This window comes from Capricornis sumatraensis, chromosome 2 (genome assembly GCF_032405125.1).
Source record: "Capricornis sumatraensis isolate serow.1 chromosome 2, serow.2, whole genome shotgun sequence".
Classification (NCBI taxonomy): Eukaryota; Metazoa; Chordata; class Mammalia; order Artiodactyla; family Bovidae; genus Capricornis; species Capricornis sumatraensis.
This window is the reverse complement of record NC_091070.1, coordinates 13888096-13915278: the sequence shown is the minus strand read 5'-3', so window position 1 is coordinate 13915278 and position 27183 is coordinate 13888096. Positions and strand designations below refer to the sequence as shown.

At 50.5% G+C, this 27183-nt stretch overlaps 1 protein-coding gene across 6 annotated transcripts in view; it reads left to right on the top strand.

The window, feature by feature from the left end:
* The window catches only part of ADCK1 (aarF domain containing kinase 1), a 113530-nt gene that overhangs the window by 61047 nt on the left and 25300 nt on the right, over positions 1 to 27183 (top strand). For 5 of the 6 annotated variants that reach the window (XM_068965315.1, XM_068965317.1, XM_068965312.1 and 2 more), the window contains 2 exons: positions 10724 to 10882; positions 21558 to 21716. In XM_068965315.1, the coding sequence (XP_068821416.1) occupies positions 10724 to 10882; positions 21558 to 21716 (318 nt within the window). The remainder of the gene's footprint in view (positions 1 to 10723; positions 10883 to 21557; positions 21717 to 27183) is intronic. The other variant, XM_068965313.1, reaches the window with a different exon arrangement.

Below are 27183 nucleotides of genomic sequence, written 5' to 3'. Positions count from 1 at the left end.
TCTCAAGAGTCTTCTCCAACACCACAGTTCAAATGCATCAATTCTTCGGCGCTTAGCCTTCTTCACAGTCCAACTCTCACATCCATACATGACCACAGGAAAAACCATAGCCTTGACTAGATGGACCTTAGTCGGCAAAGTAATGTCTCTGCTTTTGAATATACTATCTAGGTTGCTCATAACTTTTCTTGCAAGGAGTAAGTGTCTTTTAATTTCATGGCTGCAATCACCATCTGCAGTGATTTTGGAGCCCGAAAAAATAAAGTCTGACACTGTTTCCACTGTTTCCCCATCTATTTCCCATGAAGTGATGGGACCGGATGCCATGATCTTCGTTTTCTGAATGTTGAGCTTTAAGCCAACTTTTTCGCTCTCCTCTTTCACTTTCATCAAGAGGCTTTTTAGCTCGTCTTCACTTTCTGCCATAAGGGTGGTGTCATCTGCATATCTGAGGTTATTGATATTTCTCCCGGCAATCTTGATTCCAGCTTGTGTTTCTTCCAGTCCAGCATTTCTCATGATGTACTCTGCATAGAAGTGAAATAAGCAGGGTGACAATACACAGCCTTGACGTACTCCTTTTCCTATTTGGAACCAGTCTGTTGTTCCATGTCCATTTCTAACTGTTGCTTCCTGACCTGCATAGAGGTTTCTCAAGAGGCAGGTCAGGTGGTCTGGTGTTCCCATCTCTCTCAGAATTTCCCACAGTTTCTTGTGATCTTTCATCACATCTTTGGAGACTGAGACGTGGGCATCTTTGTTGTTCACTCATCCAGTCGTATGTGACTCCTTGCGACCCCATGAACTGCAGCATGCCAGGCCTTCCTGTCCCTCCCTGTCCGTCTTCAGAAGTTTGCCCACGATCATGAACGTTGCATTGGTGAGTCGTCCGTCTTTAGAGGGGGACATTTTTCTGCCTACCACAGGGCCAGATGGTAAACAGCTTAGGTTTTTCAGGTCACATACTCTCTGTGGCACTGACTGAACTCTTCTGTTGCAGGATGACAGTGGTCGTAGACAGTAAGGAATGAATGGGCATGCTGGGTCCCAATAAAACTTTATTCATGGGTGTGGAAATTGAGTTTCATGTAACTTGCACGTGTCATGAAGTATTATTCTTTTGAATAATACTTGAAATGTGAAAGAGTATTCTTTGCTTGTGGGCTACAATAGCAGGCAGTGGCTGGTGTTCTTAACCCCTGCTCCAGTAGCTGGGCTCAGCCAGGACTGTGTGTGGTTTCCCCAAGTCTGGTTGGGGGCTGCAGATCCTCCTGTCTCTGGCTGTCTCCTATTGCCATGACGTACTCCCCTTATTCATGGTTCACACAGGCTGCCCCTCTGCCTAGAAGGCTCCTGCTTCCTTTTTTCAGCTGATTAACTGGCTCCTCATCCTTTAGAGCTCAGCTCTTTGTCACCTCCTCCAAGAAGTTCTCCCTGCCCAGGTTTAACGCTCTGAGCACAGGCTCCTATTTCTTTGTGATTTCGTAATTAATTCCTGTCTCCCTACTGGACCTGACGTTCCAGTAGTGACTCCAGGGGGTGGTGGCCATTCTCAGTTAGGACTCACTCTCCCCATCGGGTCCCCAGTGACGAGTCCAGGGGCCCTGCACATGGCAGTCATTCGGTGAGCATTTGTTGGATGAACAAATGAGTGACCTTTAGGGGCTGCGTTCTCCTGTGTGCAATGGGGGCGATGATATCTCCTCTACCTAACCTCAAGAGAGGGTAGGGAATTACAGAAGAGCAGCAAAGACTAGGAATTTCCCATGGTTAAACATTCAGCCCCCATGGAGCAAAGATATTGTGACATCCCTTATTCTGGCCAAGCTTGAGTTCGAGGAAGACGTGGTGAGTCCTCACATGGGCAGGCTTGCAGCGGAGGGTGTAGAGCTCAGCCTGTCCGGATCTTGGGTCTAAGTTCCTGGCACCTCCTGTGTCTGGGTGCTGTGATGGGATGTGAACACTTGGCACAGCCCTAAACCCCCCACCTCCACTCCCCACCCCCACCCAGACACTTCTCATCTCCACAGACAACTCATCATCTCTGCGCTCTGATCATCTAGGGGATACCTGCCCTGGCTGTGGGAGGGGGGTGGTCCTCAACTTCACAGTGCACTGCTTGGGATCTCTGGTCTTGACACCCCAGAGATCTCTATCACAGGCAGAGACATAGACCTGTCACCCTGTGCGGCTGGACAAGTTATTAAGATGAGGAACGTTGAAAGATTAGATTTATGACAGCCCACGGCGGATTATGAAGAATAATTTATCAAATGTCAGCGCCTGCAGCCTACAATTTACAGAAGGTTTGCTTAAACTGAGGAGATCTGATTGGACTGCACCCTCCCCCCAACCGCTAATGAAAGACAGATCTAATGGATGGCTTCCCGGGGCTGGCCAGTCACACTGGGTGTTTATCTGTTTTTTATTAATCATTATTATCACAACATTTCCATAGAGTCCCTCCACCCGCAGCGCTCAAGGTGCCCAGCCACCTTGAGGGAACTGTAGCGACTTTAGCTGCCCCGGATCAGCTAGAAGGCCCGGAGACCCCTTGCCAGGAAGAGAATAGGGACGTTAAAACCTCACCTCCATTCAGTCGCCAGCTATGTACCAGGTGCCTTGACGGCAATGCTGAGCAGGAGCAGAAGTCTGTCATCTGGACGGGAATAGGGAGACTCAGCAAACATAAACTGAGGCAAAGGGCAACTGTGTGATGGCTGTTGAGGAGGGCAGTGAGCTCTGAGATTGTACACGAGGCGGCTTCCCTGCAGAGGTGACTGTTGAGCTGTGATTTGAAGGATGAGTAGGAATTCCCTCGAGGAGGAATTCCTATTCATTCCTTCTAGGCAGAGAGGATGGCACGCGCAAAGGCCCTGCAGTGGGCAGGGAGAGAGTGCACTGGTCATCAGAAGAGGCCTTCTGTTCAGGGCAGAGAGAGCTGGAGGGGGCCAGAAGGAGAAGGGGCAGGAGAGGTAGGCAAGGTCAGCGCCTGTGGGTCGTGCTAAGGATCTTGACCCTGGGAAGCTGGTGATGTGGTAGAAGCAGGGAGACGTGACATGATCAGCTTATGTTTATTTTTATTATTATTATTATTATTTTTTTGAGCTTATGTTTAGAAAAACTCACCTGAGCTGTATGTGGAAGAGGGCTTGGCAGAGAAAGGAACACAAATGGGCAGACCAGTTAGGAGTCTTCAGGTGAAAGAGGATGGTGGCTTTCACTCGCTCATAGAGCTGACCTGACAGCCTCCTTGTTCCAATGCCCTTTTCATTAGACCGTGTGCTCTTCATGGAGACTTCAGATGGGGTACCCACTATTCTTGCTACCATTATTGGGGGGTCTTCTTTGGCTCTATCCTAGACTCTTTATGTATGATGTTTCATACAATACTATGAGGTAGGTACCAAAATTCCCATTTTACAGATGAGAAAGCTGAGGCACCGAGGGGTTATATCACTGCCCAAGCTGATGCACCTTGGAGCCAGAATTTGAGTCGGGGCAGTTTGACCCTGAGCTTGTATTGGAATCGCTATGCCTTGCTGCCTCTTGGATCTGACTGTCCTGGCCAGCAGGTGGGCATTCCTAGGGAACACACCACGGCTCTCCTAGGGTGTGGCTGCCCCTGGCTTCTTGCTTCTCTTTCGGTCAGCTACTTATCACCATCCTGCAGGAGAAAAGAAGCTTAGTCTGACCTGTGATGCCCTTGGCAGAGCCCGATAGATGATTACCCTGTACCTGGAGGCTCTTCAGCAAATTGGTAAGAGTTGAGTGTTGTGCCAGCCTCCTTGCAAGAATTTTGACAGGAATGATGTTTTGTTATTTCTGGGGGTGACCCTTGTTGAGAAGGGCCTCAAGTTCTGCTGTTGGCCCAGCTTGGCAGTAGCAGTAAGTAACAGCTCTGCAGAACCGACGCTTTGATCTTTTAGAACCCCAGAGAGAACACAACTTCCATGAAAGGATCTAGGTGTCCTTGAGCTGTTATTGTTGACGTGATTTTTGTTATAATACATTGTTCTGAGTGGGCAGCTGCAGATGGGGGTGCCCCCACCTTGAGGCAGGGCAGCTGTTGAGTGGGCAGATCTGTCCTCTCCCCTGGCCCCCCAGGGTCTGTATGGTGGTGTTGGAGGTCCCCTCTGCTTACCTTGCAGGAAGGTCCCTTTGGGGTTGGGTGAAGCACAGTGGGAAGGGGGCACCCTCTCCAGCAGGTCCTGCTGGAATGCAGGTGTGTTTTTCAGAGGCTGTCGCCTCCTTCCAGTAGGATATTCTGTTGGACCAAGGTCCCCTCATGGCTCGGGACTGCCTGTTTCGTTGGTCCATGTTCCTACCAGGGTTTCTGTCATGTGTCTATTTGTTGACTGAATGGCTTAGGCTTGTTGTTCAGTTGCTCCGTCGCGTCCAGCTCTTTGCGACCCCATGGACTGCAGCTCGCCAGGCTTCCTTGTCCTCCCCACCATCTCCCAGAGTTTCCTCCACCTTGTGTGCATTGAGTCAATGGTGCCATCCAACTGCCTCACCCTCTGTCTTAGGCTAAGGAATGGCAGATTGGTTTCATCTCATATGCTAACTCTGGTCAGTTGGTAGTGGCTGCCTGGAGCTCAGGGTTGAGAGATTTTGAGGCATCATCTGGGCCCAGCAGGAGTGAAGCTGTGATTGATTAGTGATATCTGGCAGGGTGTGCTCGGGGTCCATTAATCAGCTACTGCTGCATAACAAATCACCCCTAAACTTAGTGCCTTAAAACAACAGGCATCTGATGTTTTAAGGTCTCTGTGGGTCAGGAACTTGGGGGTGACTCACTGGATGGCTTCGGCTCTTCATGAGGTTCTAGTCAGGATGTCAGCTGGGGTGCAGGCATTGGAAGGCCTGAGTGGGGAGGGAGGAGCTGCCTTCACGATGGCCCATGGTCAGCAGGAGGCCTCGGTTCCTTACCACTTGGGCCTCTCCACAGATTGCTTGAGGGACCTCGTGACATGCAGCTTGCTTTCCCCCAGGCAAGTGTTCCAAAAGAGAAAGCAAGGAGGATGTCACGGTGACAGTTGGAAATTGGACAGTGTCCTCTATGTGCTCTTTGTTAGGAGTGATGATCATTAAGTCCAGCCCCTACTCAAGGGGCAGGAATTGCAGCAACTGGGACAGCAGTTGATGGGGCAACTCTGAGATGTAGGGATTCTGGGGGCAGGCTCCTGGGGAATGCTGCCCAGAGGGGAGAATGGATTTCCTATCCAAGGCAGGCTTGGACAGTGTTTTGCAGAGTCTAGCTGGCTAGAGCTCTGCTGTCTGCCTCAGGCTGGGGTGGGTACCGTTCATTCCTGCCACTTCATTAGCACGGGGACTTGTCCTCCCCATCAGGCAGCAGCCAAAGGCTGCTGGCACCCAGCCAGGTGTGGGGTGGGCCATCTCAAGACCGCGAGAGCCAGATGTCGTTTGCTGCTGATGCCATGGTAACCCGCTCAGGTGCCCCGGGCAGTCGTCCTGGCTCCTCACTGGGAACTGCCTGGCCCCGGCATCAAGGCCTGGATTTGCTTCTTTCTAGAGCTGGCCCGTTCAGGGTCTGTTCGATTTGTTAGCTTTATCATATGGGGATGTCGTTTCTGAATCCAGAAGAGGTCTGAGGTGAATGAGTGTGGGGGCAACAGGAGAGGATATTTTCTATTGGACCATCCTGGAAAATCTGGGACATTCCCCACCCTGTGACTGATGCTCCAGTCCTCACGAGACTGCCTGGCTGTAGGCTCTGGTGGGGCTGGCGGAGAGACCCAAGTGGAACTCTCCCCAGGGATCATTATTGAGGCTTCTCCAAAGATCCTGACTTCCTGCCTCCTTATTTTGGGCTGAATGAGGACCTGGCCAGCACTTGGCTCCTCAGTGTGGCATTTTGGAAACATTGCCCAGTAACCTGGCTTCGTGGGACTCCTCCTGGCTGATGTTCTTGGGAGTCACTCTGCCCTGGACTGGGGTATCATGCATGTGGTCTCTCGATTCCTGGACCTCAGCTGAAGCCAGTTGACATATTTTTCCTTCCAGTTTTATTGAGATGTAACTGATACTCCTTACTGTATAGTTTAAGGTGTACAGCGTGATGGTTTGACTTACATATATTGTGAAATGATTACAGCAATAAATTTAGTTAACATCCATCATTTCATGTCAGAGAAGGCTATAGCACCCCACTCCAGTACTCTTGCCTGGAAAATCCCATGGACAGAGGAGCCAGCTTACCAGTAGGCTGCAGTCCACGGGGTCACTAAGAGTTGGACACGACTGAGCGACTTCACTTTCACTTTTCACTTTCATGCATTGGAGAAGGAAATGGCAACCCACTCCAGTGTTCTTGCCTGGAAAACCCCAGGGATGGGGGAGCCTGGTGGGCTGCTGTCTATGGGGTCACACAGGGTCGGACACGACTGAAGCGACTTAGCAGCAGCAGCAGCAGCAGCGTCTCATATATTCGTGTTACAAAGTCTTAACCTGAGCCTCTGGTCAGCTAACCCCCTAGGGGTAACATGTTTTTTCTGGCCTTTCTGATGTCCATAAACTCCCCAACACACACACACACACGCACACACCCACGCACGCACGCATGCATGCACACACACACACACACACACACACACACACACGCGCACACACATCATACAAAGCTAGAGCAACTTTCTCTCTGATTATTTTTCCTTTTCCAGACAGGGACATCGATACATTTGAATCATGGGCCGACAGTAATTGAAAAGCACATAACTAGTCATTTTAAAATGTAGTTGTTTTACTTAATTGATTTTGCCGCCAGACCCAGAGGGGAAGAAATGAGAGCACAGGGGAAAGGAAGCCTTAGAAAGGGAGACAGGTTCCTGCGAGTGACTGGAGGCAGCTGAGGGCCCTGCTTGAATCTAATTGCTGCAAATGCTGCAGTTTGTTTCTGCTAATGGTTTTCTGCTGAAAGGGCTTGGGGGGATGAGGCCTGATTGGAGGGGGGTGGCGTTTGTTTCAGCTGCATGGGGGGTATAATTCTGCTTTCAGGACAGGGTCTGTTTTTCCTTATTCTCTATCAGCATAAAGTACTTTCAGCGAACACTTTGAATCAAGGTTCCATTTAGAGATACTTTATTCATATTTAATTACAGGCTGTAGCACCAATCTTTAATTACCTTTTTTTATAAGCCAGCTAGGAACATTCACTAGCAATCAGTTAATGTGTGTGTGTGTGTGTTTAACCACAGTGGGGTGTGGGTGTGTGATTACTGATAGAGGGGAAGGGTGGCCCCAGGGGCTTCGGGAGGTGGTGGGTGGGATGGGCTATCTGTCCAGCAGGTTCCCTGTGCCCCGTGACTGGTGCACCCTTACTTCCCTCGCCTCTGTTTGCTTCCACTGGTCAAGTGGGGGATTTGAGCAAGTCCTCACAGCTCAGCCTTGTTCAGGGTGCCGAATTGGCACCTGGGCTTAGGTGGTCCTGGGATCACCCCCCATTCCAGCCCCTGGCGGGAGCAGGGGACTGTAGAAGGCCCTCTCCCCATTTCCAGGGGCTATGGGAGATCAGCCTTCCTCTTAGCCGGAGGCTGGGCTCTGCTTGCCCTGGCCGGTTCCCCCTCCCTCTGCCCCCTCCCCGCTCCTGGCGGCTCTTGTGGACACACAGCCCTAGGGATGCCATGTCAGCCTTCGGTTGCAGTGACTCTGCAATGTCCCTGCAATGACACGGATTCGAAGACTGGTTGTCCTTCTCAGAGCAAGAGCAAAATGTTCCTAGGGAGCCAGGCAGAGGCTTGGGGTGGGAGTAGGCTCGGATGACCCCTAAGACCTCTTTGTGGTGGGGAGATTGGCCCAGTCTAGCTGCCAGAGGTGAGGGTCTGAGTTCATAGCTTTTTTTTTTTTCCCAGTAAAGCCTTCTCCTTGGTGCTCCCTTCAGGAATTACCAGAGGGCATCCTAGGAAGTGGTGTGGTTGCCGTTATGTAACGGACGGGAGCGTTGCTGAAATCCCACCCTCTGTTTCTGGATCTCAGTCCCAGCAAGAGGGTGGGGAGGGGATGGAGCTCACATGCACAGAGCCTCTTGGGGGGCACTGGGCACTATGCCCAGGTTTCTTTCATCTATTCCAGCTGGGGCCTGAGTGCACACTACGTCAGTCAGAGCCCCTTCAGTTGTGTGTGACAGAAGACAACTCACACGGCCTTCAGCAAAAGAAAAAAAAAGATATTATGGGGTGGGCACTGAGGCGTGGCTAGGACCAGTGTGACCGGGACTCACTCTTTCCAGGCTTGGCTCTCCTCTTTGTTTCTACTGTGTGACCCCTGGTAGCTCCAGACTTCAAGTTCAGTTTTCAGCTTTGGGTTGAACAGCAAGAAAGAAAAGCTCTTCTACCGGTCAAACAGAACAGTTGAGTCTGATTGGGCCAGTTGGGTCATGTGTCCACCTCTGATCTAATCAGGATGGCCCGTGGTCCCCAGGGTTCTGACAGCAGGCCAGGGGCTCACACCCACCCTGGAGTAACAGGTGGGGTGCCCCCAGGTAAATCCTACTCCCGACACGTGCTTTTACACGTGTGAGGCCTTTGGAGTAGGAGGGCTGTGGGAGTGGGGTGGTCCGGCCATTTCAAAAAGAGGAAAGAGTTGATTCAACCCCTCTCCAATAGAATAGTGGATTCGATCCTTCAACAAATATTTGTTTACAGTCCTGTTCTAAGTGCAAGGAAGTCAGCAGTGAACAAAACAGAAAAGAAAATTTGGAGCTGGTGCTCTAATGTGGTATGGAGGGCGGGTGGTCCCGTCGTTCTTAGTCTACGCCCAGGCCCAGGATAATGGGTTCTTGTGTGGAGAGACCCCGGGTGATTCAGGGTGACGATGTGGGGAGGAGCTGGCCCTCAGGGAGCCCAGAACTCACAAGGGAGGGGAAAAGGTTGCGTGGTTGGGGAAGGGGGCGCTAAGGAGAGGTACAAAGTGAGGAAGGCGGGGGACGGGAAGCCAGTCTGGACGCATTGCCCGTGACAGAAAAGGGGAGCCCCCTCCCGCGTTTGCCTGGACCTTTGGCCCCCGCAGGATATTGACAAATGGCATGGAGTCAGGGAAAGCTACAAAAATGATGACAGGACTGGAGGGAGTGATTTATGAGAGGAGATTAGTGGAGTGATGGTGTGGCCTAGCAAACAGAGGGATAGGGTGGGGGAGGCTGTGGGTCCTATGAACCTCCGAAGTCCAAGGAGAGGCGAGGGGCTGGGGGGCAGCATGGAGAGGCCACTGCAAAAGGAGGGCAAAGCGAGGCAGTGGGGGCCGGGGGCTGCATCGACCTCGGCACGAGAGCCTGGCGTGAGGAGGAGGGAAGGCGTGTGAGATGTGCATACAGGAGTGTGTGTATGTGTGCGTGTGAATGTCTGGCTTTTCCAGAATTGTGAGGCTATCCAGGGGGCTCAAGAAATGGAGGGGACGAAGATCTCTGCCCTGGGGAAATTCTGCAAGAAGCTTTTGGGGCCCTCCTTCCCATCTGGGAGAGTATTCCTCTCTAGACTGTTTAGCTGATAACCACTCAAGTCAGAAAGACCTTCTGCTTCAGGAGAACTGGGATGGCATTTCTAAGAGGGAAGCAGGGGGAAGGAAGAAGGGAAAGTGAAGTTGCTTAGTCCTGTCCGACTCTTTGCAACCCCATGAACTGTAAGCCTACCAGGCTCCTCCATTCATGGGATTTTCCAGGCAAGAACATTGGACTGGGTTGCCATTTCCTTCTCCAGGGGATCTTCCTGACCTAGGGATTGAACCCGGGTCTCCCACATTATAGGCAGACGCTTTACCATCTGAGCCACCAGGTAAGTCCAGGAGAAGGGAAGAGGAGATTAAAGAGCACAGGGTATACGGTCTGATTTGTAGAGCAAGTGAGGCACAGAGGGTGGGGATTGCCCAGGATGCCTGGCATGGCGTCACCCGTGAATACCAAAAGCCCGACTCTGGTCTGCAGCCTGGGAACTCTGCCAGGGGGCCGGGTCAGGAGTGAACTCTGGGACCTGCATCGAGGCTCAGGCAGCAACAATCGGTCATTGCTGGTTTTGGAGCCTGCAGCCCACATGTCCTTGAGCTTTCCAAGTTGGCGGGGTTGAGGCATCTTCCATCTGATGCCCTGTCTTGAGCTGCCCTGGGCCCAGGTTCTGTTGACTTTTGAGTGTGTCCATATGTGACAGCCTTGGAGGCACACATGGTGCAAGTGTTCATTGTTCAGTCGTGTCCGACTCTTTGCAGCCCCGTGGACGATAGTCCACCAGGCTCCTCTGTCCATGGGATTGTCCAGGCAAGAATCCTGGGATGGGTGGCCATTCCCTTCTCCAGGGGATCTTCCTGACCCAGGGATCGAACCTGGGTCTCCTGCCTTGCAGGCAGATTCTTTACCGTTTGAGCCACCAGGGAAGCCCCTGGAGGTCCAATGGTAGGTGATTAAATGGATGGATGATGCATAATCTTGGACATTCTAGATGGCCCTTTTTTGGCTTTAAGTAGAGATGAGCTGGGTTTCCAAGCACAGGTGAGTCACGTCCTCCACATGTGTTTTCTGTCTCACTTCCTGAGTGAGAACAGGTGTGTGTGAATTTCCATGGCTGCAAAGGACCCAGGCAAAGCAGCTGAGAGAGGAGAAGTCTGTCATGGAGGCATTCGCCACCGCCGGCGGAGGCCCTGGCCCATCCTCCTTCCGCCCCTCTAAGTGAGTTGAGTGCTGGTAACTGCCCTGTCCTCTCTTCTCCTCTCTTGACAGATTCATGATCTGTTCCTGAGCTTTGACGACACCCCTCTGGGAGCGGCCTCCCTGGCCCAGGTCCACAAGGCCGTGCTGCGTGATGGGCGGACGGTGGCCGTGAAGGTCCAGCACCCGAAGGTGCAGGCTCAGAGCTCGAAGGACGTTCTTCTGATGGAGGTGAGAGCCTTCCTCCTCCCCTCCCTTCATCCTCATTCAGTGTTTCCCTGGGATCTGGGCAGTCCCAGTGAAACTGGCAGAAGGCCTGTGGGGCGGAGTGTGGGCCTCTGAATCACAGAGCGAGAGAGGAGAGCTTGAGATCACAAAGGTGTCATGGCAACACTGCGGGGACCCAAGGCTGGATTGGCCGATTTTTGATTCGTTCCTGGGAGTTGTTTGGATTCTTTCCTGGGAATCGTCTGTGGATGGTCTCAGAACATGTGGGCAACTGCTGGGGCCAAGGAGACCTGGTAGTGGGCAGAAATGTTGTAGAAACGAGGTGACCCAAATAAGTAATTTCCTTGGGGGTAGAAAAAGCTACATCCTAATCTGGTCTATTATAACGAACGGGAGCATGTGGTCAGCCAAGGAGTTTGAACATGACACGGAGATCACATAGAAATGTTTATGCAGAGAGCTCGTTTGCTTCTCTGGTATTTGTTCTGCGTGAGTGAATGCGCGTGCCCTAAAGTGGCCCTGAGACAGCTCTAGTGGGTCTTGTGCTTCTGGGCTTTTCTAGCTCCCTGCCTCGAGCAAGGGGACAGGGTGAGTGGCCAAGGCTTGGGCCATAGCCAGCAGCCCCGGGGAGGCCCGCAGCCTGCTAACCCTGCCAGCATGTTCCCCTCCTTCCTTTCCCTTTCCTTGGTTCCCTGTCCTCACTTTGGACACTTAGTTCATTCTTTCAGCTCTCTTTGACTAAACCTGACAGGTGCATAGGACACACGAGTGAGTGACCTGCCTCTTCATCCTCGGAGAGCCCGCCCCCCCGTTTAGTGGAGGCCTGAACACAAACAGTCCTCGACTGTGAGCCCCATCTGAGGGGTGTTGGCAAGGTGCCGTGGAGCCTGGACTGATGGGGGCGTCAGAGGGGCTTCACCGAGGCGCCCACGAGACCGCTGGACAGCGGAAGGGTGACCCATCCGAAGGTCTCGAGTCTTAGGGGAGCAGGGTGCACGTGGAGAGTGTTAGCTGGTTCAGATAGTTCGAGCTGGGCGTGGGTGCCGGCGAGGCTGGGAAGGTAGGCAGGATGGAACACAGAGGTCCTTGGATTCCAGGCTCAAGTACAGGGTGGAGCACATAGTAAGTACGCATTTACTGGGGAACCGAGCAGATCTGATTTTCTCCTGCAGTCAGTGGGGAACCATTTAAGAATTTAAATCAGGGAAACATCGTGATCAGACATGCCTTAGAAATAAAAGTGTGTTAACAGTCTGGAGGATGTTTGGGGAGGCAGGAAGACTGCAGCCAGGGAGACTAACTGAGGGGCTGCTGCACCGCTCTGAGAGAGCAGTGGTGTGAACCAAAGCAGCGCCATGGGGGCGGAGGAGAGGCGTGGATTCACGGGGTGGGAGCATCAGGACTTTGTGGCCAGCTTGGTTCACGTGGATTGAGGGAAGATATCGGTATGGATGAGAATGGAAACAAATCGTATGTTTCTGGCTTCCGTGATTAAACTTGGGGGCCGTTAACCACGTGTATCAGTCTGAGTTCAGCTGGGGAAAAATAACTTGCTCTAGGCACGTCAGAGGGAGTTTAGAACAGAACGTGCGGTTCACCAAGGATGGAATCGTTGAGAAGCCAAATGGGATGATGAGATGGTCACCCAAGGCAGGAAGCGGAGGGACAAGAAGAGGTGGCTCCCTGGATCCCAGGTGCTGGGGCCACCGGAGGGGAGTGGGTCATAGCCATCGGGCCCGTCACGTGGTGCTGGAGCCACAGATGCTGTTTGAGGTGGGGGGTGTTTCACCTCCTCCTGTCCCCCTGTATGCCACCAAACCTAGCTGGAAGCTGGTTGGCAAGGGAGCCTGGGGAATGTACTTTCTTATGAGGTAAGGAGGTGGCATGGATGTCAGAACAAACGCAGTGGGTGGTGGAGCAACCATGTACTATAAGATTGCTGTCCGGGTCTCTCTTGTTTAGTCATTAAAGTTGTGTCGGACTGTTTGCGACCCCATGGAGTATATAGCCCAAAAGGCTCCTCTGTCTGTGGGATTTCCCAGGCAAGAGTCCTGGAGCGGGTTGCCATTTCCTTCTCTAGGGGATCTTCCCAACCCAGGAAGTTCTTCCCAAGAGTCTTCCCAAGCCTGCCATCTCCTGCTTGGCAGACTAATTCTTTAGCACTGAGCCACCTGGAAAGCCCGTCTATAATGCAGGCTGGGAATACAGGTTTCTGGATTTATCAGCAAGGAGACTCATGGGAGACTCATACTCAGGTGGCCAAAGTATTGGAGTTTCAGCTTTAACATCAGTCCTTCCAAGGAACACCCAGGACTGATCTCCTTTAGGATGGACTGGTTGGATCTCCTTGCAGTCCAAGGGACTCTCAAGAGTTTTCTCCAACATCACAGTTCAGAAGCATCAATTCTTCGGCACTCAGCTTTCTTCACAGTCCAACTCTCACATCCATACATGACCACTGGAAAAACCATAGCCTTGACTAGATTGACCCTAGGCTTAAGGGGCAGTGAAATAGACTCCTCTTCTTGATGGGGGAATGGCATGGTTCCAGAAGAGCACTAGAGTGGGAGACACTGTTGCAGTCATTTTGGAAAATAGAGTCTATCAGAATTAATTGATATTGCCAAGTGGAATGTAAATTAGTAAAACTCTGAAAAGAGTATGTTGGATTTGGTGACTTAGAGTTTTTTGGGAAGAACAGGGACGATGGGGTGAGTGGGAGTGAAAGAGAATTGAGGACTCAGGGAGTGGAGACGGTTAATGGAGACTACCCTTTCCATGTTTGGCCTTGGATGGTGGGGGACAGTGAGGGTAGTGGTTAGATCTAAGCACAGGATTAGGTGGGGGTCTTGCAGAGGCTGTCGCTGATGGGGAAGGGGCAGCGGAGTTGGGGGCTTAGAGATTCAGGGGAGAGCAGTAACTCATAGAGCTGGTGCGGGAGACGCCTGGAGGGACTGGGCCCCAAGGACACAGGCAGAAGCGTGAGGCTTTGGCAGCCTCTGTTCTGGGGCTAGAGCTTTGTTCTTGAGGCTGGGTCCAGATGAGTGAGTGGGGCAGTGGGGGAAGGCAGGGACAGTGGGCAGCCGAGTTGTACCAGGCTGATAGTGTCTATTTTTTCCTCTGAAGTGGGAGGTAAGACCATCTGCTGAGAAGGAGGGGGTAGGAGGTGGCATGGAGGCTTGAGGGGGATGAAGGTTTGGAATCCTGCCGGGTGTGCTGGAGAAGGGAGCTGACCGGGACCCAGGAGCGAGGCTGCTGAGTGGCACTGGGCATCCACCTGGAAACCTGGGTTTCTGAAGCATCAGTCCGTGGTATGGAGCAGCCACAGATGGAAATACACTGCCAGTCTCGGAGGGTCCCTGGGTGTTCCTGGGACCCTGTGGCTACACCTGAGTTGGGCTGGAACCTGTCTCTGCCTGGTGGTACCCACAGGGCCCACAGGGGCTGGGAGGACAGCTCACATCTCTCCTCTGCCCAGAGCCTCGCCCCTCCCAAAGTAACGGTGGCTGTAAGGTCAACCGCAACAATAGCAGTGGTGAAGATTTGGCATCTTCCTCCCTGAGATAAGCATCAGATGCTTTTCTTGAAATCACCAGCTGTGTGGCCATGTGCTGAATACAGAGTACGGCTCCCTTGCAGTGGCTGGGGCTGGGATCTCAAGGCGGACCAGAGACCTGCACTCACCCCCTGCAGAAGAGAAGCTGGAAACGAGGCCTGAGGTCTTCTGTGGACCGCCAGCAGCAGCAGCACAGAGTGGTACTGCCTTCTCACCATGCTTGGCCTCTGGTGGAAAAGTCTTAACTTGGTTACCCTTCTCTGGTTTACAACCAAGAAGCACCAACTGGAAAGCTCATTTTGTTTTATATGTGAAATGAGCATGACTTTTTTTTTTTCAGACCTAAATTAAGCCCAGACCTACATGGTGCCTTGATTTTAGGGGTGATATTTTTTTGGGTGTATTTGGTGGGAGAGAATGATTTCTGAGAGGCATTAGGACTGTCATACCTGCCGGAAACGTGAAGATAGAGGGGAGACAAAGCCGCTTTTCTGCAGAGCTTTCTGGTGCTTCTTTTCTTGCTAATTCCAGGTGTTGTGTGCCCTCGGACTTCTCTCCCACTGCCCACTATTGTCTCCATCTCCTCTTCAGCCCTGTGTTTGGTCCCGGCCTTGTCTTTAGAGTTCATACTAAGGGGAGAGTGGCTCATAGGCTTAACTTCTGGATATTTGCAGTTTACGAAGTGGGCTTGTAAATCCAAACACATATCTGCTGTAAGGATAGAGGTTTACAAGAGTGAAACTTTTGAGAATAAGGAGGTGGGGACTGCTAGCTATATCAGTTAGGATGCTTTTAGCTGTGTGTATCAAGAAATCCAACTGACAGTGGTATAAATAATAGTAACCTATATTATCTCACATTTCAAGACATCTACAAGTGGGGCCAGCTGTTTCAGGTTGACTAATCCAGCACTTCGCTGTGGCTTTTCAGGACCTCAGTTCTTTGTGTCTCCCACTCTGCCAGCTCAGCTTCCTGGCTTGTCCTTCTAAGGTAGTGCTCCTCGTGGCCCTCAAACAGCTGCAGGGTTCCTGGGATTACCAATGTCCTTCTTCATATTAAAGAATAGCCGTTCAGTAGAATTTCTTTCAGTACTCATTGGCCAGAAGCAGTCTTGGCAAGAGGCTTGGGACCACTTTGACTGCCTCAGACCGATTGTGATTCACCTTCTCAGGCTAAGGTCTGCCTTCCTTGAAGGTCATGAAACATGCACAAAATAGAGGTTCTTTTGGCCAGGAAGTGGGTTGGCACCCAGGAGCATGTGCCACCCTGGCGTTTTGTGTCTTCTGTGAACCTGGGCCTTCTCCTGGGGAAGGAGACAGTCCTGGGGAGAGCTGCTGACTGGTGCCAGAGATTCAGAGACCGACTCTCAGTAAATGGTGATGAACCTGATGGTGTCGGTGACTTTGCACAAAAGAGAAAGGCACAGCCAAGGGTGTTTTCAGCTTTGTCATCATCACCTGATATTGTCCCTTTAATAGTTGGGGCAACTCTACTTCTCGATGCACAGCCAGTGACTCTTATTGATTTGAGTGGCTGTCCGGAGCCAGACTAATTGGGCCCAGAGATTGGAACAATGATTCAGCAGCAAGGGGTGAACTGACAAGGCAGAGTCTATCTGTCTGCTGGCGGGCTGGCTTTGCAGCAGTCCTTGCCTGCCCACGAGAGCAGGGAGCTTACTTAGCAGGCTGGGAATCACTGCCACTCTCCTGTCTAAGACCAGGGCAGGACTCAGTTGACCTGTGAGGCAGTGTTAAGACCATCATTCCCAGGTTTCAAGAGCACTACCCTGTATTACACCGTGTTACCTCTCAAGCTTCTGAACTTGGTAATGAACGCCCCGTGCTGTATCCTAAAGAATCTAACTTCTGACCAGGTCCTTCGTGTATCACCTGTCCCCAAGGTCTGCAACATTAGGGCGGGGTGCTCAGATCTGAGCACCAGAATCCCATCCCCCATTGGATGGCCTCTGGCTCACACCCAGGGTCTCTAAAAATAAAGACCTGTGACAGTTATGTTTTTGATTTTTTTTGAACAACATTTTCCGTGCATGCTGTCTGTCATCTTGTTTCTTTTCTGAGTGTGTTGATTGAACAGTGGGTGGCTAGGTAATGTTTGTGTTGGCACAGAATCCAACAGCTGATTTTATTTTTTTTAAATACATTTTTGAAAGCCCCAGAGATGTAGATCATCCCTTGGAAACTTCTCTTCACCCTGTAATTCTGTTTTCTAAACAGTATGCACTTTAATAATTTATCTGAACAAAGATAAACCCCATGAACGGTAAGCTATTTACATCACTCTGAATTGATTTTCGATCCTTGTCGAACATCCATTTTTACCAGCTCGGATCCATGCAGGCGTTCTATTTAGTGTCCTGTTTTCCCGTGGACCATTATTTCTTTTATGATACATAATAAGGTGATAGCAGTAACTCGAATTTCAGCTGCATTTTACAGTTTACAAAGCTTTTATGCTTTATCTCAGGCTCTCTATTGTATTGTCCTCTACTGTGTTGCCTGAGACAGGACTGCGTAAAGAAAGAAGTGAAAGGAAGAAAGAAAAAGTGGGTCCGAGTCCTGCATTTGAAATGGCAAGCTATGTGACCTTGAGAAATGCTTTAACCTCTTGGATCCAATTTCCTTCTCTGTGAAATGGGCAAGAAGAGGAAGAAATGAGAGCATGTATATCAAGTGCCTCATAGTGTGGTGCTTGTGTCTGAATAATGATAATTCCCATTTTTTTTGCCATCATATATAGCAGTCACTAATTTCCAAACTTTTATGTGACTCAATTTTTCCATTATGTTTCTGTGTGGTCCATAATTTAGTTTTCTTCCTGGGAGCCAACAGTCCTATAGGAAAATAACTTCATTATTCTCCCTTGAAGGAACTATTAATTGTTGAATATACCTTGATTAATTAACAAAGCTTCAAGTCTAGTAGAATATTCTCAGGCATTTCAAAACTGTGGTTCCCCCACATTCAGAGGTAATCCCTTCTTCCACCCAAATCTCCAAGGCATACAGATGTAATCCATCTGTGTAATGCACATGTGAGCATATAACTATTTCTGGGGAGAAGGCAGACCTTTTGGAATGTTCATTTATTCACTCATTCATTCACATGAATATTCAGTAAACATCTGCTGAGTGTTGAATACGTGCTAGGCACTGGTGAAAACACTGGCAGTTGGAAGAATTTTATGGAGAAGATGAATTTGGGAGAAAAATCAAAAAGTCAAATTGATAACAACACCTGTTTTATTTTAGTTGATTGCATCTGTTGTCAAGAAAGAAAAACTTAAAAGAATCTACTGGGGGCAGGCTCTTCAGAAGGGAACTGAATTAAAACAGAGGGTGAAATGGAATTTCGTTTTCTTTTCCCAACTCAGAAAAGTCCAAAGTGGCAGCAGCCCAAACTGTTTTAGATTTGGATCAGATGACTCTCTTTTTTTTTTTTTGGACCGGATGCCCTTAACCTGACCTCAACCCTCCATTTGAAGTTCATGGGGTGATAAACCCCCAAATTATGTACAAAATTATGGGAGTATGTATGTTTTCTGGGCTTCATTGCTGGCATCACATTTTCAAATTGGTGACTTCCTATAAAGGGGATGACGTCCTCTAAAACTACGAACTACTAACTTCCATCCAGACAGACCCTCTCATTTTAAAGTAACCAAGGGAGTGACTTGCCAACCACCACAGAATGGTTTGGAAACCAGTTTTATGAGTCCTGCAAAGTCACAGGGTTATGAATTAGTTTACTAACTTATTAGGAATTAATATCAACCAATAAAATCTTTGACTGCTTTTATGATTAATGATATAAAGTATTAATAATAACCAATAGTATTAGTAAGGACTAATTACATAATTGATTGGTAACAGAAAAATCTTTAAGGTGCCTTTCAGGGCTGTTTGGATATTAATGATAATTTTAAATTTCACAAATGATAGTGACCAGACAGTCAACAATGGGAAGGTAAGTGTGTGGCCACAGGAGCCTCATCGCCTGATATAGAACCCACTTGGCTACATGTGGGTCTCTGTGTGTACCTGCGGCTGGTCCAGGGTCATTCAGTTCAGTTCAGTCGCTCAGTCGAGTCTGACTCTTTGCGACTCCATGAATCGCAGCATGCCAGGCCTCCCTGTCCATCACCAACTCCTGGAGTTCACTCAGACTCACATCCATCGAGTCAGTGATGCCATCCAGCCATCTCATCCTCGGTCATCCCCTTCTCCTCCTGCCCCCAATCCCTCCCAGCATCAGAGTCTTTTCCAATGAGTCAACTCTTTGCATGAGGTGGCCAAAGTACTGGAGTTTCAGCTTTAGCATCATTCCTTCCAAAGAAATCCCAGGGCTGATCTCCTTTAGAATGGACTGGTTGGATCTCCTTGCAGTCCAAGGGACTCTCAAGAGTCTTCTCCAACACCACAGTTCAAAGGCATCAATTCTTCAGCGCTCAGCCTTCTTCACAGTCCAACTCTCACATCCATACATGACCACTGGAAAAACCATAGCATTGACTAGATGGACCTTAGTCAGTCAGTAAATACATTTTGGCTGAAAAAGATGAGTGAGACTCACTGTGCCTCCTTCCTCGTCCCTCCTGGGTGAGAAGGTCTGGAACCTATGCTGGAGTAAAACACATAAGGGCTTCCCAGGTGGTGCTGGTGGTGAAGAACCCGCCTGCCCGTGCAGGAGACATAAGAAATGCGGGGTCAGTCCCTGGGTGGGGGATCCCCTGGAGGAGGCCATGGCAACCTACTCCAGTGTTCTTGCCTGGAGAATCCCACAGACAGAGGAGCCTGGTGGGCTACAGTCCCTGGGGTTGCAAGGAGTCGGACACGACTGGAGCGACTTAGCATGCAGCATGCACAGCACACAAGAGGCTTCTTGCCTGAGACTTGGAGCCTAGAGGCTGGAATTCAGGTGCCTCAGATGACAGCTGTGCCCTCGTCCTGGGCCGGGCGGGTGCTTCTGTTTCCTGTGCACCAGCTCTGCTTCCCCTCGGGTGGCAGCCAAGGGCCATCTGAGGGCACGGCGACGAGATGTGGTGCCCAGATCTGACACAGGCAGGCCCTTGCTGTTGCCACCTCTCCCTTCTCGTTTGATGTGACACCAACAGGAACAAAACGTAAACGAAATCGATTATCATGAGGTCACAGGTCTGGCCCATGAAAGACTAGACAAGCCTTAAAAGAAATTAGACTGCAGCCAAATGTAATTAAAGAGGGTTTGAGAGAAATTGAGTATAATAACCCTGTGTGATGATTCTTTTAGAATGGCGTCTGTTACATTGCCTCGGACATAGGATTTAAAAACAAAGCTGTAAATGCCTTGTAGTTAATGGCCCTGCTCTGGATTTATTTCGCTGCGCTGTCTGTGCCTAATACAGTGTTGGAATCATATCAGAGACTAGGGCAAACAAAAGCAGGAGAGAAGGCTTGTGACTGGGACCCAGCAAGGCCTTCTGGGTGGAGTGGGTGGTGTTTTGGTCAGCTTCAGCTGCTGCAACAAAATACCATCAACTGGGAGACTTAAGCCACAGACACTTATTTCTCCCAGTTCTGGAGGCTGGAAGTCCAGGCTCGAGGTGCTGGTTGATTCTCTTCCCAGGGAGAGTCTCTTCCTGGCTGTAGACAGATGGCTGCCTGCTCTCTGTGACCTTACCTGGCAGGAAAGTGGGGAGCTTTGGTCTCTCTCTTCTTATAAGGATACTAACCTGTCATGGGGACCTCACCTTCATGGTCTCTTCTAGGCCCAATTACTCTCCAAAGACCGCACCTCCGAACACCGTCTCCCTGAGGTTAGGGCCTGACATATGAATTTGGGGGGCTACATAAGCATTACGTTTCCTTAGCAGTGGAGGAAGGTCTCTTGGTACCGATAGGCCCATGGTTCTTGAGTTCTTGCTCCTTGTCCTTCTGCTCTGACCAGGGCCAGAGATGGATTCTCAGAGGACTTGGACTGTAATCTATACCAAGAATCACAGATGAGAGACTGTCAGTGGTTCTCCCCAGGCCCGACTTTGGATACCAACAGGAGGGTTTATAGGAGAGCAGGAAAGTTGCCTTCTGCCCCACCCCGATGCTGGAACATCTCCCATGGCCCCAGCATTACCCTTGCTTTCTCACTACAGAGCCATTGTTTGTGCACTTGTGAGACTATCTCAGATCCAGAGCTCCGGTGGTGGGGTAGCCTCAGAACTGAGTGCGTGCCCACAGAGGGGCTGTGCCGTGCCCTGCAGATACCTCTGGGCTCTGGTTCTGTGCCAGTCATGTTTCCTTCACATCATTAAACTGACAACTGAAATACCAGATAAGTCTTCTAAAGCTCCCTCTTCCATCACATCCTGACTCAAGAATCCACAGTGGGCCCAGATCGCTAGAAATCCAAGCTTTTCATCCCAGTGGACAAATCCCTTATCTCTTACTCCTCTTGTCATGTCCACCCTTGGTTTCGTATTCCGATATAATTTTTTTATCATGAAATATTTTAGATGTACAAAAAGCATAAAAGATGTTATAAATGCTCAGGTGCCAACCACTCAGCCGAAGAAACAGACAGAATGCAGTTACAGCCGCGGCCCCCTCCCATGGCCCTTTATCGACAGGACCACGCAGCACAGATCTAGGAGCAGCAAAGGCTTAAGATGTGATGTTCAGTGTGTTCAGTGATGTGCTTAAGAGGAAGGGTTTGGGGCTGAGTAGACCCAGGGGGAATTCTGGCTCTGGGCTTCCTTGCTGGGCACATTTAGGAAAAATCATATAACCTCTGAGAGCCTCAACTTTTTTCATCTGTAATATGGGGCTAATAAGAGTGTATACCTCCCAGAGTTGTTGTGAAGACTAAATGGAGGAATAAGGTAAGTAATAGCACTTACCCAGTGCTGGGCAAGTGGGGAACACCCAGCAAAGGATGGAAGCGGTTTCTGCTGACGGTTGTTGGGCTTTTATGATCTAGGATTTGGATTACAGAGATGGGCCCCAGGGGGGGCCATCCTTATTCCAGGGGAGGCCTGGGGACTTGTCAATGCCCAGACCAGGCAGAAGGACAGGGACTAGACCGCCCTTGGTGGGCGTCATGGGCTGGCTGATGGGGTGCTTGTGGGTTTCAGGTGCTTGTCCTGGCTGTGAAGCAGCTGTTTCCAGAGTTCGAGTTCATGTGGTTGGTGGATGAAGCCAAGAAGAACCTGCCTTTGGAGTTGGATTTCCTCAATGAGGGAAGGAACGCTGAGAAAGTGGCCCAAATGCTGAAGTACTTTGACTTCTTAAAGGTAAGAAGGCAGGGCCTTGGGGGCCTGGTGATTGGGCAGAAGAGTACAGGGGAGGACCAGTCCCAGCCCTGAGCCTCTCCTGTTGCAGGACCCACAGGGGGTGTCTCCTTCTTGGGTCTTCTCTCTGAGGATGACTGATTTGTCCCTGGTGATGCATGTTCAAGAAGGCTAAGTTACAAATTACCAAAGGGGACTGTTGTCCTGTCAAGCAAACTGATGTCTACGGAATGGTCTACAATTGCAAGACCCTGAGCCCTCCTGAGGGCCTGTAAGCCACGGTCTCAGCCTCCATGAATCATGGGTTGATGACGCTGATAGTGATGGCGATGGCGATGATAGCTAACGTTACTATGCTCCGACGTATTTGCTAAAACTTTATTACATCAGCTCACTGAATACACAGGTCTGTAACATGTGTCCTATAAATCTCCACTGTTTGCAGAATGGCACAGCAGAAACCACAGGGTTTATGGGCAAAAAGGGGGTTAGGCTTACAACACTCAAAAATGTCACCAGTGATCCAGAAAATAAAAGCAGATGGGAACCTAATGAAGTGCTAGCGTACTTTGGCACACGTTAAATGGCTAAGAAATATAGAAGACCACAGCACACACGGCACTTTACTGGACACGGGCTTGAGGAAATGGGCATCAGAAGATTTGCTGCTTGGGAGTTACTGTGAAGAGGTGGTAGCGGGGGTCATCTGAAATTGAGCAGAAGTTGTGGGGGGCTGTGACCCATCACACACATGGCGATGTTCGAGCTGTGCCTGCTTCAAGTGTTCCTGTTTGGATCAGCCAGATACAAGTTTTCTGCACTTCCGAGTATTTCTCATGGATGGTGTTGCACCATCAACAAATGTGAAATCTGTGTTGTGATCAAATTGTTCCCTCACGTATCTATTACATTGGAACAGATTCGTGTTTTCAAGTCTTTACGGGAACTGGTGACGTGACAGGTGACACTTACCGTGGGAGACAACATCCAATGACACATAGTCCCAGCTCAGTGAGAGATCCTGCTCTAAGGATTCAGAAGAAGGGGCTTCCGGGGGAGCAGGGCAGGGAAGGCTCTGCTGAGGAGTTGGCCTTGGAGCTGTTCTTAGAGGACTGTCCTGATGTTCCCCACGGGGCCCATGGAGGTTGGAACGAGATAGATGCAAGCCTATGGCACTTGCTCTTCCAACACATTTTGTGGCTGGGCTTGGACCCATTTACCAGGGGTACCCCTTTCGTCACAGCAATGCAGGGGTCAGGCGCCTCTGGTATCTATGTGGAGAGCTTGGCTTTCAACTCTTAGAAGAGATCCATTCTCTGCTTTTCCGCTGGAGAGGCCTGGAGATTGTGGGAAGATGGGGCGCAGGGCTCCAGGTCCTAGTTCCGGAGCAGACAGTCAAGTGGGGCTCTTCCTGGGCAGGGTGTCTCAGCATGTGGGCTGGAAGGTCTCTTGCTTGGGACTGAAGTGTCCACATGGCTTGTGAAGACATCCTGAGAAGCCGGAAGCAGTGGTTTGTACTTAGGCTCTCCAGTTTGATGAACAGAGGCGGGGAGGGTGTGTCTAGCTGCCTGAGAATCCTAAATCTTGGTCCATGGGATGAAGACCCACAACTCTGGTGATCGGTGTGGCGTCTTGAGACACTGATTTGGTGGATGGTGTAGCCACTGGCAGAGTTCAGCTCTTTAAGTGAGTTGGGTCTGGCAAGACTATCCCAGCCTGCTTGACTGGCTGGTCCTCACACAGCCCTACAAGGGAAATGCCAGTGTGTGTGCAGACCTTCTTGTGTGTACAAATCCAGATGATCTGGTAACATTGCCCCGCCTTGAGGTTCAAACCACCAATTCAATGAAAACTTGGCTTTCTCACACAAGTGATAATATTAACTGATAAGCGTTGTATTGTCGGGTCTAAATGACTCTTCCGCTTACCTATTCCTTTTGTTTCATTCCATTATTCCACATTTATCAAGCACTTCCTGAGCCTGTGGTTGTGCTAGGATCTGGGGGTATGTAGATTAAGCCAGAGATGGTTGGCTCCTGCCTGAGAAGACTTCCCATTTGGTGGGGGACACACACACAGTGGGTTGTGTAGTTCAGATTGTGAGCACTATGGCAGAGACTGATCTCTGTTTCTGTGGATGCCCGAGAGGAAGTATCTAATTCTGCCCAGATAAGGAGCTCAGTGGGGGCTTCCAAGAAGTGTTGATTGTGCAAGGGGATAGGCAGAAGTTACTGAATGTTTCTTCTGTGGCTCTGAATACTAGGCAGACACAGGAACACGAGATCCTTCCAAAAACCATCATCCCATTTTACAGGTGGCAGTCTTAGAGAAGAGCTGGGGTACAAACAGCATTTTCTGACTTCAACTCTGGTGCTCATCTAAGGACATTCTGTTGCCTCTTACCCAGCAGGGGTTGTCCTCGGCGCCAGTACTGTGAGCCAGACAAACAGAACCATCTCCTCCACTGTTCCCTTGGAAACAGCAAAATTGTCCCCTGGCAGGGGCCAACTAGCATCTGTCAGACCAAGACATGTAATAATAATAATAACACAAATTTTTGAAACGAGGTTGCCAAATGGGTGAATAATTAATGTAACGATTTGACCTGCTGCTTCTCAAGCCTGCACCCCATTCCTAAGAGAATGTTAGAATTAAGGCTCCCGAGTAATTAATTTTGCCTAAACACATAACAAGTGGGAAGCGAATTTTGCGCCGTGCACCCAGTTCAGCTCTTCAAACAGGAGATAGATTGCTTTTGCACACTGGCACCCCATCACAACATCTGTGCGTAATTAAGCCTCAGGGCAGAGTTTACCTCTCGGTGTGTGCGGCCTCTTCCAGTGGGTTTAATAACCTCAGCCCTGTGCTATAAATCGCCACACCTCAGACGAGCACCGAATGCAAATGCACGTCAGGGAGACCGGGCCAAGGTGAGAGGGCAGCCAGGCCGAACGGTCAAGACCAGGGCGTTTGTGGATCTGGCATCAGAGCGTGTGGGGAGGCTACAGGACAGCCAGTGAGGTCTGCGACTGACCTTGTGGACAGCTGGGCCAAGATAGAGGCAGACGCCTTAAAACCACAGGGTTTGGGACTGCAAGGGGTGGGAGCGAGTCTGTATACGTGGAGGAGGGGCTTGGTGGGGGGTTGTCTCTGGAGCAGGGGCCCCTCTAGGGTTCTCTAGTGCTGGGTCAGGAAGATCTCCTGGAGGAGGAGATGGCAGTCCACTCCAGTATTCTTGCCTGGGAAATGCCATGGACAGAAGAGCCTGGTGGGTATTGCCAAGGGCATGGGGTTGCAAAGAGTTGAACACCGATGAGCAACTGAGTGCTCAAGGGGCCTGGGACTCTCTTGAAACTGGGGGCAAACCCTGCTGGGATGAGCATGCTTCTGGTGAAATAACTTTCTAAGGATCTCAACGATTAAGAGGAACTGATGTCTAATTATTAGTACTGTATCAGTTAATTTTTTTTTTACATGCCTAGGCTGTGTTAGACATTTTTTAAAGTGCTTTATGTCTGTTTACTCATTGGTTCCCTCTTTTTCGGCCATGGGATGCAGCATGTGGGATCCTAGCTCCCCAACCAGGGATTGAACCCCTGAGGCCTGCATTGGAAGTGTGGCACCGTAAGCACTGGACTACCAGGGAAGTCCCTGTATATTTCCTCCCTAATACGTACACAGCCCCGCAAGGGAAATGCCATTATTAACTCCATGTCAGCTGTGGGGAAGAGGAGGCCCGGAGAGATGAAGCCACTCGTCCAAAGTCACACAGCTTCCTGGGAAGGGGCAGAGGTAGCCTGGCCCCAAGCTCGCCTGTTAAACTGCTGTGCTCTGGTCCCTCTGGAATAATTGATGGGCAGATCTGAGTTTGTGGCTCAGCTGGTAAAGAATCCACTGGCAAGGCGGGAGACCTGGGTTCGATCCCTGGGTTGGGAAGATTCCCCTGGATAAGGGAAAGGCTACCCACTCTAGTATTCTGGCCTGGAGAATTCCATGGACTATATAGTCCATGGGGGTTGCGAAGAGTTGAACTCGACTTTCACAAAACAGTCTCAACAATATGAGTTATGCTGAACTGTCTGTAGCATCAACTCTCAGCCCTGGTTCTGTATCAGAACCACCTGTGAAATTCTCTGTGGCTGTCATATGCTGTGTTGAGCACCAGGACCTCATCCATGCCTGTAGGAAGCAGGGAATGTTGCTTTCATTGTAATTGTCGTCAGCCTTTTACAGGCAAGGGGACCGGTGCTCAGAGAGATTATGCAACTTACCCAAGTCACACAGCTTGGCAGAGGCAGAGCTGGGGCTCCAGCCTGGCCATCTGACTGCAGGCCTGGGCCCTGCTCCACTGGCCTCAGGTTCGGGGAGCTCCGTGGCCCCAGATGATGGGTGCTGGCCCGGACATGCCAGGACTTGCTTCCTAGGTGTGCTTGCCAGGCACCGGAACAAAGAGGAAGCACAGGTCAGGGCCTGTTAATGAGGCTGAGGTCAAGGTCTTGGGCTGGAACTTTCCCTACTCTCTGTTCTCCTTCTTGGGGTCAGGATTGGCTCTGGTATGGGGGGCAGACAGGGCCTACAGGAGTGGGCCCTCCTGCCGTGAGGAGGTAGACCCCCAGACCTGGAGGTCCTGAGGGCTGGGCGTGACCCTGCTTCTGGGGTCAGCAGGCACCTTGATCGTGAGCCTCCCTTGATTTTTGTTTGGGCAGGGGACAGGGTGGTTCTTATTGCCTCTTTCAAAATTTTTCTCCTTCATTTTCCCTTATTTGATGGAAAAAGCTGAGAAAGGAATGGTGGTGAAACATGAGTGTTAGGGTGAAGTGAATTTCACCTGGTGCCCCTTAAGCCTCCTGCTCACGTGCTGATTTAGGGGCAAGTCGCTTGATCTTGTATCCCGTCAGGCCAAGTGTCTCCTAAATGAGCAGGAAGCACTTCTGCATTTTGCAGTCATTTCTGTGTTACATCCATCGAGGGGCTGTAATGACAAACCCCCACGACAAACCCCTCTGCCTTGGTTTTTTATCTGGTGGGGGGCTGGGTGCTGTCTCTGCTGTTTCAGAGCTAAGCAGTGCCTCCACAGACGCACATTCTGTTGTGAGGCTGGGTTGGTTGCGTTTGGAGGGAGACCTGGGGGAAAGGTAGGGGTTGGGGTCCCAGCACACTCAGAACTCTGGCCAGCAAGCCCAGGCAGTCTCCAGCCTTGGGGTTTCCTCTTTGCACCTCTGGCTCTTGCGTGGCTGTTTTCCACGTTGCTCCAGGCAGGCACAGAGGGGTGTCTGACAGCGAGTCTCTAGAGCCCCAGGCACCCGCTGTCAAGCTTCGGCCCTAGGCATACCAGGGGAAAGACTTAACCCCCAAGTATGTCCCTTTTACTTGGAAGCCTCAAACAGCATCTTCCCTGGTGGCTCAGCTGGTAAAGAATCCACCCGCAGGGTGGGAGACCTGGGTTTGATCCCTGGATCGGGAAGATCCC